Source organism: Chrysochloris asiatica, unplaced genomic scaffold (genome assembly GCF_000296735.1).
Source record: "Chrysochloris asiatica unplaced genomic scaffold, ChrAsi1.0 scaffold00393, whole genome shotgun sequence".
NCBI lineage: Eukaryota > Metazoa > Chordata > Mammalia > Afrosoricida > Chrysochloridae > Chrysochloris > Chrysochloris asiatica.
In genome coordinates, this window is record NW_006408911.1 from 1,352,013 (window position 1) to 1,364,887 (window position 12,875).

At 47.3% G+C, this 12,875-nt stretch overlaps 1 protein-coding gene across 1 annotated transcript; it reads left to right on the forward strand.

The window, feature by feature from the left end:
- Positions 1–311: 311 nt before the first annotated feature.
- TMEM43 (transmembrane protein 43) lies at positions 312–12,065 on the forward strand. The gene is made up of 11 exons (XM_006876593.1): positions 312–455; positions 1,138–1,272; positions 3,535–3,629; positions 4,370–4,419; positions 4,666–4,735; positions 5,519–5,589; positions 5,715–5,836; positions 6,122–6,196; positions 6,689–6,790; positions 9,821–9,938; positions 11,839–12,065. Exons 1-11 carry the CDS (start codon positions 399–401, stop codon positions 12,039–12,041), a joined length of 1,098 nt encoding a protein of 365 aa, XP_006876655.1. The 5' UTR covers positions 312–398; the 3' UTR covers positions 12,042–12,065.
- The last annotated feature ends 810 nt before the right edge of the window (positions 12,066–12,875 follow it).

The window sequence follows — 12,875 nt, forward strand, 5'->3', positions numbered from 1 at the left end:
TTCCAAGACTATGGTAGCAGACAGCCTTAACTTTCTCCCATAAAGTGGTTGATGTATTCAAACCACTCAATGCTTACCCACTGCACCACCATTGGTATGTTGTTTAGTGCTGTCGAGTCAGTTCTGACCCTGTATAGGTTTTCCGAGGAGCTGCTTGCTGGTGAGTTTGAACCACCCACCTTGCAGTTCAACCGGCTTTGCAGTCTGGCGCATTAACCCACAGCGCCACACCTAGATTCCATTGGTATACATTAGTCAAAGTCTATTGAACTGTATATTTAATATTTGTATTTTTTTCCCCCTAGTATTCCAATATTGGAAACAGAAGAGAACACATCAAAACAACGACCAATCCCCAGCCAGGCTTCCTGGAGCGACTTAGTGAGACCTCAGGTGGAATGTTTGTGGGGCTCATGACTTTCCTGCTCTCCTTCTACATAATTTTCACCAATGAGGTAAAATGTCAAGAGGAAGAATCTTACAGTTTCAGTGAACTAAAGCTATGAATCCAGAGATTAGATTTGGACATAAAGGGCCCAGACGTTACTAAAGAGAGGTTGTTGGGTGTGTGCTGAACTGGTCAGAATTTTTTCTCTTGTGATTTACCTCAGAATTGATCTAAGCAAGAAAATGAACAGATCAGTTCACACCCTGGTTGGTTCCAGGTATTCATACTGGGTCATTGGGAATCTCCATTTTTTCATTTCTCAGCAGTTTTTCTCTGTGATACCGTTTTTCTTAGGAAGGTTTATCCTTCCTGGTGGCAGAGACCCCAGCAACTCTAGAGTCACATTCAATAAGCTTAGCATCCCCAGAGAAAAGAGGAACCATGTCTTTCTAATTCAGTATAGCCACAGTTGTAGGGAAAGCTCCTAGTGTCCAGGCTTGGTCTCTATGACACAGTCCATGTGGCCAGAGGGATACATGTTCTGGGTGATTAGGACTTAGTCAAATGATTACATTAATTCATAGTAATCAATAGAGGTCTCCCTGGGTCCAGTCTTGATCTGCTGCTTCCTGGACCTCAACTATCCAGCTGTAAAATGAGGCACATCATTATGCTCTGATAGTCTGTAACAAGCACAACTGCTTCAAGCCACCTGTCACTTGATGACATCCACTTTACTTTGCTTGCAGGGCCGCACATTGAAGACGGTGAACTCTCTGGCTGAAGGACTTTCTCTTGTAGTCTCCCCAGACAGTATCCACACTGTGGCTCCAGAGAACGAGGGAAGGCTGGTGCATATCATTGGGGCCTTGCGGACATCCAAGGTAGGTTTGGTGGTTGTTGCAGCCTATTGGTGACTCTACCACATTACTGGATATTGTCTGGTTGAGCTTTTTGGAACTTATGATTTCTAACTCCCTAGTCACTCCTGAGTCTCACCTTCTCAGTCTACAGTATGGGGATAATTGTTAACAAATAACTTCAATGTCTGGCACATGTTTGAGCTTCAGAAATAGGTGTTTTAAAGATTATTTTTACCCAAGGTTCTTTCTGACACAGTCCTCTCCAAGTACATAAATTTGAATAATAGTGGTATTAACTGGGCTTCCCTGTAGGAGTATGGATATTATCCTATCATAGACAGCATTGTACGTCATAACTGATCTGGATATGTTTTTTTTGACAATGAATGCAACACCATTCCTCTTCAACTTGTCATTCCCAGCAATAGTAAACCTTGTGGTTGTCAGATTCAAAATGGCCAATACCAGTACATTTCAGCTCACTAATGCCTACGATGTTGATGTTCATGCATTCCATTTAATCTTTGACAACTTCTAATTTTCAAAGAACATTTCATGTTTCGATTTTCAATGGACGTTTACAGCTGTTTCTCTTCATTTTGAGTTGTGCCCCGTCAGCAAATGAAGGTCCCACGGGCTTTCCTCCCACGAGCTTTACTCCATTCGCGTCATCACAGTCAACACTACATTGAGGAGGCAGCTCTTCTCCAGTTGCATTTTGAGTGCCTTCCAACCTGCAGGCTAATTTTCCAGCACTATATCTGACAATGTTTCTCTGCTATGCATAAGATTTTCAGTGACTAGACATTTGGAAGTAGTTCATCACTCCTTCTTCCTAGTCTATCTTCATCTGGAAGCTCACCTGAAACCTGTCCACCATGGGTGACCATGCTGGTATTTAAAATACCTGTGGCATAGCTTCCAGAATCAAAGCAACTCATAAGCCACCACAGTATGACAGACAAGTGGTGGTCACCTAACACATAGTAAACAGTACGTATTTACTGAATAAAAGAAACCATAAGAACTAGATGGTGCCTAGCTACTACTACCAATGGCTCTGAAAGGGGTCACATTAGCATGTCCTGGATAGAGTCGCAGAATATGTGAACAAAACTCAAAATTAAATAATAAAAGACTGGGCTTAACTGGTCAGAAAGAAACCAATAACCTCAGACTATGGCTCTCAACTACCCTTCAGTCTGGAAAGAAACTCACCTTCGTGGCCCAACTTCCAGCCAAGCAATAGACAGGTCTATAGAGGGAACAACACTAGTAAGGTATGCTCACTATGAATGATGGAATTGTCAATCATTCTAAATCAAAGGAGCAATGTGTACCTAGGGTCAAAGGTGAGAAGGATTGGGAATGAAGGTGGAATGGAGATGGGAGCCACAGGGAGGAAGTGGGAGAACTGTTGTTGCATGGAGGGGATTGTAATCATTGAGATGAAACAAAGTATGTGATTTGTTGAATTTAAAACTAATGATCTTGTCTGTAAACCTACACTCAATTTACAAAAGTGTTAAGAAATTAGGACAGGGACTTTTCCATATGAAGTGACTTAAAACTCACCCATTTTCTGTTTCTTGTGATACCTGTTTTTTCTTTTGTGATCTGAGTTCCAATCCCTAAGCCTTAGATTTTGGTCTGGTGTCAGCTTTTTTTTTTAAGTTTTTATTGTGAAATGTGTGTTAGTTTATATGGGTGAACATTATCTTTATATTAATCCTATCGTATTTTGTTTCATTGCAATGATCACAGTCCCCTGCATGCATCATCAAACAGCCAAAGGGTATGCCCCTCTTCCTCCCTGAGTCCACAGTCCCTAGCCGCTCCTATCCACATCATCGTCTCTGCCTCCATCCCTCGTGTTACTGCTTCTCCGTTCAGGGTCTTGAACTTTGCTTTTCTCCCTGGACTACATCAGCCACTCCCCTCCTTTTTATACCAAACATTTACCTTTCCAACACTCACTGTCAGACCTGATAGCAGTCATTCCCTATTGAACCACAGGAGTCTTATCCCCCTCACCTTTTATCAACTCCATCCAGACAGGTTGGAAACAATTCAGTGAAGACTCTACCTTTCCCTGTATCCTCTGGAGCTAGGTTCTTTATTGAAAGCTTGTAAGCCAGTTACTTCTTACCTTTGTAGTCCCCTCATTTTGGGCAGCCAAAGTTTAAGTTCCCCCTCCCTGTCAACCCTGTTGTACCAAGGGGGGGGGGGGGCGGAGTGGTTTCGATCCGCATGTCCTTTACTTTTTGATTGATTTGTTTGAAGCTCTTGTCTGATCCAAACTACGGGGTGAACATTCCAGCTGTGAAACTGCAGCGGCATGTGGAGATGTACCAATGGGTTGAAGCAGAAGAGTCCAGGTAAGCTGCCAGGAAATGAAGTCAATTGGGAATAAAGGAGGTGAAGATGTTCTAGTCAAATGCAGGAGCATTTCAGATTATCTTTTGTTTGGAACGGGCAGGAATTTGATGCAAGGTAGCTTGAAGAGTTAACAGAGGTTGTTCCACTCCATTATTGCAGGAAGACAGGGAATGCACAGGCTTAGGCATGACTGGATCTTGGCCTCAAATTATGTAATTAAATCAGTGTGACCCACACATCTCACCCAGTATTAGTGCTCAGCTTTCTGATGTCTTGGTTCCATCCTCTCTTCCATGAGGAAGTAGAGGCAGCCTCCTGGCTTATACCCAGCCAGTGTCCACAGAAGTCCCAAAGCAGGCTCTCTTAGTCAGGCTGGGGTCAACCTGGAGTTGGTGGGGGTCCATTCCAGAGGTAGGAAGGTAGATGGAAGATAGCTTCAGAAGCTCTTGATGGTAGAGGGCCCAGGTAGATCTGTAGTCCAGAGGGTGGACTAGAATCCTGGGTGAGCCAGGGGGTGGAGGTGGCTTTCAGCTACGAATGAGAAGGCCCTTTTCTCCTGTCAGAGCCTTCATAGGAATGAGCCAGTTTTGCTAAAGAGTAAGCAAGTACAAATGAAGACAAGACTGCCCATTGTGGGGTTTGACCTCCCAGTGGAGGTTACCTCCAGCTGGTGATGTGTAGATTGAAATATTTGGGCATAAATGGGCCACCTCACCGGTTTCTTGTGCTTTTCCTGCAGAGAGTACACCGAGGATGGGCAGGTGAAGACAGAGACGAGGTACTCCTATAGTGAGTACCGGGACCACCCTCTTCCCGTTCCCCAGATGTGCCAGGCATTTCCCCTGCCCACAGGTGGTTTCTACTGCTAGGCGAAGCTGACAACCGTGGATGAAGTTGTGGGAAATCCCTGGGTGCCAGTCCTTGCCAACTGGTTCTCCCCATCCATTGACTAAGGTTCCGGGAGAACCCAAAGTAGTGAGCTTTAGGCACGTGGCCACTTTGTACCATGGTTTGAGTCATTTCCTCTCCCTACAGGTACTGAATGGCGATCAGAAATTGTCAACAGCAAAAACTTTGACCGAGAGATTGGTCACAAAAACCCCAGGTAAGAGCTGGGCGCCCAGGCTTAAGAGCAGCTTCACCTTTCTGGGCAGGCTGCTAGCCTCGTTTCTTTATCAAATTGAAGTTACCGCTGACTTCTGTGTTGATGAAAATGGGGGATGTGAGTTTTAGAAAGACTCCACTTGCCCCAAAGGAGGCATGAATATAAGGCACATAGAATACGTGCCTAACGGGGTTTGCATCTCCTTTGCCAGGTTAGCAGCCATTGGCTAGGAGGGTAAAAGGTAAGAAATCGACTTTAGAAAGGGCTCTCAGGAGTCAGTGACCTCAGATGTGGGCTTCAGAGTATTTCTCCTGAGGAGGTTACCTGGAAAGAGGGATGTGAAGGAAGGAAGGGCTTAGAGGTGGTGACATGGGGCTGCAGGGTTCAAGTGCTCCTGGGCCTAGGAGGAGGCAGTTGTTGGTAAGTACTGTCGAGTCGGTTCGGTTCCGACTCATAGCGACCCTGCATAGTGTTCAACCTTGCAGTTCAAACTGACCTTGAGGTCGAGTGCTTATCCTACAGCACCACACCTGGACTGCAGGGCCCTTCTGATGGCTACTGGGTCAGTAGGGTGGGCTAGGATAGCAAGAGGCTGTGAATGCTGGGGGACAGGCAAAAGCAGCAAGATATTCACCCCAGGGGAATGGGGACTGCGGCCCCCAAGGTTGGGGCAGATTGTTTGCCATGTTTTTAGGCTGGTCGGGACTCATTGGAGCCCCCTGAGTGAGGAGCCAGCTCCCACCCTGGTACTTCACTCACTGACAGCTCCCCTCTGTCTCACAGTGCAATGGCAGTGGAGTCATTCATGGCCACAGCTCCGTTTGTCCAGATTGGCAGGTTTTTCCTCTCTGCAGGTAAGTCTCAGGTGGCTAGGGTGTGAGCTGTGCGTGTGGAGGTGAGGCCAGCAGTCAGGCTCCGGAGTTCCTAGATGGGAGGTTTTCCTTTGGTGCCTCCTTCCTCAATACCCTGCTGCTCTCAGGTCTCATTGACAAAGTCGATAACTTCAAGCCGCTGAGCCTCTCCAAGCTGGAGGACCCTCATGTGGACATTATTCGCCGGGGAGACTTTTTCTACCACAGCGAGAACCCTAAGTATCCAGAGGTAATGGGCAAGCAGAGCTGCCTAGATAGCACAGATGAGGGGCCTTAGAGTGCTGTCCCTTGGACAGCATAGATTCCTGTTTGACACTCTGACTCAGTGCAGTTGGTTCCGCAGCTACACTTGGCCAATTGGGATGTTGGAGGAGGAGAGGTAAAGGAGTTCTAGGTAATGAAACACAAAGGGGCATGAGGGGCTCTCCCCAGAGATGTTGCCATAGAACCAGGACAGCCCACACACCCAGGTTAATGGCTTTTAATTCACTCCTTGTCCTTCTCTACCCCACAGGTGGGAGACCTACGAGTCTCTTTTTCTTACGCGGGACTGAGTGGGGATGACCCTGACCTGGGCCCTGCTAATGTGGTAAGCTGGCATCTAAGGGAAGACTCTGTATCAGGGCTTCATAACGTACCACTGGGATCCCTTGAAAGATCTTGTGAAGGACACATACATACATACATACATACACTGTGCACACTTTTCAGCCATTTCAGAGGTTTATGTCCCCTGTAGCTCATCTTCACAGCACTGCAAGTCAAGAGCTTGTCTTCTGGTTACATTCAGGCCCCTTCCTTCCTGTCTCCAATTTTTGGTCTATCCCTGGTCTTAGCATGCGTAGTCCTACCCCAGCATCTGCTTTGCCTGTGGTTCTGCTTGCCGGTGAGCCCCCAAAGTAGACGTGTGCAGAGAAGCTCCAGGCAGAGGTGATGCTGGTTCTCTCAGTCACCTCCCGAGCTGCCATACAGTCCCATCCCACAGGGATTGCTGGTCCAGGTGGGTTGGAAGGTTGGGGAGGGGGACACATGCCAATCCTCTAATCACCTCCTCAGCTCTGGCACTAAATTCTTCCCCCAGGTCACTGTGGTGGCCCGGCAACGTGGTGACCAGCTAGTCCCATACTCCACCAAGTCTGGGGACACCTTGCTTCTTCTGCACCATGGGGACTTCTCAGCCGAGGTGAGTTGCTAGTACTCTACCTGTGTGGTGGAGGGTAGGCATGTCCCAAGCTAGTTCCTTAGTCCTCTAACACTTGCTTAACAAACCATTCCTATTACGCCAGTACAACAATGCAAGAAAAAGAAATAAAAGGAATAATCACCTCATCTTGCATGCCAGGCTCTGTTAAAGCACTGGGGGCAGAACTTTAGTTGTGAGACAGATTAATGAGAAAAGCTGGTAAACAAGGGCCATGAAGAGCAGAGCAGCACTCTGAGGTAATAGATAGCAACAGTGACTTGAACAGAAAGCCTCTCTGATGAGTGACATTTTTGCTGTTACCCAAATTATGAGAAGGAGGCACTTACGAATCAGAGGTTGGCAAGGAGAAGGGCCCAGTCAAAGCAGAGAGCAGTGCATCTTCCTAGGGAGTGGACATAGGAGTGAGTCAGGTTTGCACTTTGTCAGGAACCACAAGAAGGTAATGAGTTTATAGTTGGGCATCCTGGGACCTTTGACACATGTCTCCAGAGTTCGTGGGTTCTGTTTCCCCCATCTGTGAAATGGGGGATCAAGCCTCACCTCAGTCCATGGAGAAGATAGAGTGGTCAGTTCAGTTTTTTGCCTTTAAAGTTAGCCTGTTTGTTTTTCTTAACAGGAAAATACAGTTTTAAAACTGTTGATGAGCATAGTTTGTTACTGGTGGGACATTCTGTACCGGCTTTAAAATAGACTGTGGTGGTTTTCACCAGGACTAGGCAGGTGTCAGAGATTAGCTGTGGTCCCTTTGTCCTCCCATATTAGGCCTTCAGCTGCCACCCTTCCCACTTGCATTGCACATCCTATGTGGGGCTTGGGTCACACCCATTCCTTATACCTGGCCAGGATATTGCCTAGGAACCCAGTCACCAACTCAGGGTGCAGCTGCCACTCCCCAACCTAGCAGGTCATGAGTCACCCATTTCACCCGACTCTGAGGGCCACTTGGGGAGTTCTAAAATTAGGAGATCCTGTCTAAACCTTATTCTCAACCAGGGCTCTTGCTCAGCCCCAAGCTTCTATCTCCTACAGGCCGAGGGAGACCTAAGTCTCAGAGCTGCCCCCACTCAGAGAGGATTGGGCAGACCTCCTAGCTTAGATGTCACCCCAGGGACATCTAAGAGCTGACAGTACAAGTAGGCTGGTCTTCTGATTACAGTGTCTCTGGCTGCTTAATAACCCCAGCCCCTGGAAGCCCCCCGCTACTCTCATCCCCTTAGGGTCTAGGGTCTATGCCAAGCAGAATGAGGACTCTAAGGCAAGGAGGCAGCCCAGGGTACTGAGAAGAAACCCCGAACCTTGCAAGTCAGGATGCCCAGACTGTACTCCCTGGAAAGAGGCTAGAAGAGTGGTTTTAAGTGTGGACCTAATTCTGACCCTGGCCTCCCTTTGAGTCTGTTTTTAATGCTCTCTGAGACTATATCTTAATCTGTATAAGGGAAATCTTTATGTTATTGGGCTTCTGGTATGGTGCTGTAAGTTAAGACACCAGACTGCAAGGCCATTTTGAACTGCAAGGTTGGTGGTTCAAGCTCGCCAGACACTCCTCAGAAACCCTCTACTGGGTTGGAACTGACTTGATGTCACTTAACATCATTATGCTAGCCACAAGATCTGGGGTTCAGACCCACTAGCCACTGCTTGGAAATGCTAAGCCCAAACCAACGGACACTTAACATTTCTGTTATCTTGGTTGTTGTGAGCATTATTCCTTCACTCATTTAACACGGGAGATAATGAGGAAGGAGCAGACATGCTCATTGTCCTTGGAAACTCAGAGTACTTAACTGCTTGAAGTAAGACCGCATCTTTGTAAAATGGAGATAATTTTGAAAACTATCTAAGATCATTCTTATGAAACAGTACAGGGACTTATAAATAGGAAGTGACAAATTATAATTATTGTAGGAGCTCAGGTAGCACTTTAAGATCTGCTAAGTGCAAGATTGGCAATTCAAACCCGTCAACTACTCCAAGGGAGAAAGATGAGGCTTTCTGCTTCTGTAAACGTTTACGGTCTTAGATAACCCTACACAGGGTTGCTATGAGTCAGAATTGACTCATGATGCCGTGGGTTGAGCATAATTATTGTTATTGATAGAGATCATAGTAAGCTGCAGAGTATTTTGGGAGCTGGCCAGGTACAACTGCAGGCTAATTACTTCTAGACAAGGTAACTGTGGAAAGTGCAGAGGCAAGAAGACACCCGACCTTGGCTTGGAACAGGCAGTCACTGGGTCTGGGACATCAATGGTAGGGTCAGGGCAGCAGGGAGAACACTGAGGAAGAAGCTATTGCAGTAGTGCGGGGTGGGTGGCTGTACTGTTGACAGGACATCTGATTGACTGGATGGGAAGTGGTGAGGAGAGAGGTCAAGTAGTATGCCAAGGTTTTGGCTTGTGCCATTTTCTGAGATGGGAAGACAGAGAAATGAGGTGGAGGCTTGGGTGTCACTGTTGGATGTGCCAGGACTTCAAGGGGAGACGCCAGGTGGCCAGTGGGAGCTCCACAAGACGAGGTGCCTGATTGGCAGCTGTAGGTCTGAGACACTAGATGGGACTAACTGGGAAAGAGAGTGGAGAACTGAGAAGGGGAAAGAAAGCAGTATAATAATATGGAAGAGAAGGAACAGCGGTGGAGACGGTAGGAGCCTGACAATAGGAAGAATACAAAGAGTGAGGTGTCCCAGAATCCAGATGGGTTACATGTAGAACTCTCAGCTGTTTAGTGGAGGCAGTCAATGGTCCCATAGAGTTAGGGATGCAAAATAAAGGAGAGTCAAGTTCATTACCTTCATTACACATGGACTGAATGTGTGAAGGAGGTAGGATCTGCCTGAAAAGGGCTCAGATCTTCCCCCAACAGCTCTTACGCCCTCTGGTGTGCCAGGTGGGCTGAGAGTCTCTCGTCCTAGCCAGTATCTTCCTCTGATCTGTTCAGAGCTGGTCCACAGCTTCTAGGTTGACATGGCCCCCTCAGTTGTGACCACACTTTCTCCCTCTTGTTCTGCAGGAAGTATTTCACAAAGAACTAAAGAGTAACTCCATGAAGACATGGGGACTGCGGGCCACTGGCTGGATGGCCATGTTTATGGGCCTCAACCTCATGACCAGGATCTTGTATACCCTGGGTAGGTGTGCAACCCCAAGTGCTTTCCTCTGCCCGGAACACACCACTAGCTGTCACCCTCTTCATAGCTTTGGGGTGGATGCCAGACTCCCAGGAGGCAGGTCTAGTTTTCATGATCTAAGGGTGGGGAGATCTGGTAGCGTAGTGGTTACGAATCGGGCTGTGAACCTTAAGGTCAGCGGTTCGAAACTACCAGCTGCTCTGCGGGAGAAAGATGAGGCTTTCTACTCCCGTAAAGATTTACACCCTCGGAAACCCTGTACAGGGTCGCTATGGGTCGGAACCGACTCGATGGCACTTAACAACAACAACAAGGGTTGGGCCCACTAGTCTCCCTGTCCACTAGCTCACTCGTTCATTCTTTCATTTGTGAAATGATCCACAAGTAATTAAATAGCCACAGAGGGGGCTGGCCAGCCTTTGAGTGAGCCAGACCTGCATTTGCAAACTATGATGTGGTGTTAAGAGCTCTGGTACTTGGGTCAGTGCCTTTCCCATCCATCCCCACTTAATTACTTTACACTGAACTTGCCGTCTTGTAAGATGTTTGGCAAATAGGAAACACTGGGCTAAATGTGGGGCAGCCTTTGCTGGGCTGTTCACTTGGCCTGAGGCTGAAGCCAGGGATTCCAGTAGAACCCTAAATGACACACATGGTTCAAGTTTGGAACCTCACCCAGGGTGAGTGGTTTCTCAGTAGATTTTCCATCTAAACCTGAACCCGTTTGTGTCCTTAGTCAGAAGATTCTGCCCAGCCTTTCCTGGGTCTCAGCAGAAACCTATTTGCCACTTGCACGTTGGGAAAACTGATGGCTATAGGACAGCTAATTGCCCAAGCTAAGAGGGCTACCACCCTCCTCTTACAGACGGGAACATGAGGTCCAGGCAGAAGGCGTCCTCAGCACAGCTGAATTGTGCTCAGCAAAACCAGCCATATCTTTGGCTTCACAGGGGAGAGATCAGAATTTAAACTAAATTCCTGTTTTTTCTTTGAACTAACCTTGCCTTGGACAGGCCACACCCTTCTTGGGATGAGGTTGAAGTTCCTCTTCTTTGGGGCTCTGCCTGTCTGTCCTCTGACCCTCTCTTCACCTGGGATGCCAGCATTCCAAACTCCAGACAGACATTAGAGTACATGGGGGGTTGTAGTGCAGGAGATATACCAGGAAGCTGCAACACAGAAGTATTCAGCCATCCACTAGCTCACTGATCCAACTGCATCCTTGGGACCCAGGCACTCTGGAGCTTAAATCCTGGTACTTTCTAGCTGGACAACTGTGGGCACATTTCTTACCTTATGGGTAAAACAATAATAATAGCACTTAACCTTGCAGGATGGATACTCGGGCTTGTTGAGCTGATGCCCACAATACCTGACACGTAGTCAACACTAATGAACGTGAATTTGCTTCTAAGGTCTAAGTAGGTGTAGACCCAGGGTGGCCTGATGTCATGATGGAGTAATAGGGCTGTAAGCCCAGTAAAGCCAGAGCCCTGGCACCTCACAGGACTTGGCTAAAGGTAGAGTGACTCCTGGTAAAATTAGCTAGTCATCATATTGGGCCAATGTATTTCCCTGAGTCCTGCCAAGAGCTTAAATGAACCAACACCTTCAGGGATAGCAGAGCAGCCCTTTGTGAGACTGCAGGAATGGCCTCAATGACAGTAGTTAAAAGTTTGCAAATTCCTGTTTTACATGAAACTAAGCAAAACGGGTGGCTCAGGCTATGCACATTCAAACAACTCGGCATCTGGGTTAACTGCATTCCACCATTCTGACCCTTCCCCATTCCTGTTTACGTAGCATCAACCACCAACCATTTCCTAGGAAGGAGACCACCTGTTCTGTGATACACAGAGCATGGTGGCCTCCTCAGTTCAGTACCTTTCCTTCTCCACAGTGGACTGGTTTCCTGTCTTCCGAGACCTGGTAAACATTGGCCTGAAAACCTTTGCTTTCTGTGTGGCCACCTCACTGACCTTGCTGACTGTGGCTGCTGGCTGGCTCTTCTACCGGCCCCTGTGGGCCCTCTTCATTGGATGTCTAGCATCAGTACCCATCATCATTGCTCGGACACGGGTGACAACCAAAAAGCTGGAGTGAAACAGGCCCTGGCATATGCCAGACCCACGTCTCCACCTCCCCCACTGACCCAACATGAATCTGGATCCGTTTTCAATTCCACAATCCCATTCTGCAGTGTGTACATGTCAGGATCTGGTGGTCATCAGTTAATGTGTTCCCAATAAGCAGCCTTGGTGGGCAGAAAACAGCTTACATCTGGCACTGTAATAAGCATTCTCCCATTTGTTCCCGTGCTGCCTTCTCCTGTAACCTTGTGTGTGTGTTGTGGGGGGGGGTGCCTGGGTTAGCCCCTTTCCCTCAGCTCACCTGTATATAGAAGGTAACAATAACGATGCACTAACACTCCATAGAGGCCTGCTGGTTAAAGGGCTCGGTGTCCGTTTTGCTGGTTTCCATCACTGAAGACAAGTACCGGGACTCTGCCATAATCATCAGATTGTCTGTGATCTTGAAGGACAACCTTTACATACTGACTACCCAGCAGTATTACCCAGCAATACAAAAGCACCAAGACCCAAGTGTTTGAGTAGAACTTGACTGAGTACTTAAAAACATATAATGCTAAAGATGTCATGATGAGTCAGTTGTGACAATAGAGACCCTGAATTAGGTTTCCGAGGTGCAACTGGTGAACTTTGAATCGCCGCCTCTGCGGTTCAAGCAACCTTGCAGTCCAGGGCATAAACCCAGTGCCCCACCAGGACTCCTAATAAATGTACAGGCTCTCTAAAATCCCCGCTTAATAAGCTTTGCTTTGATCTCCTTGTATACTTTGCTACCCCAAAAGGAAATTTTTGAAAAAAGATTTAAAAAACAAAGCCAAAAATATACAGTGTGGATGGGCTATGCTCA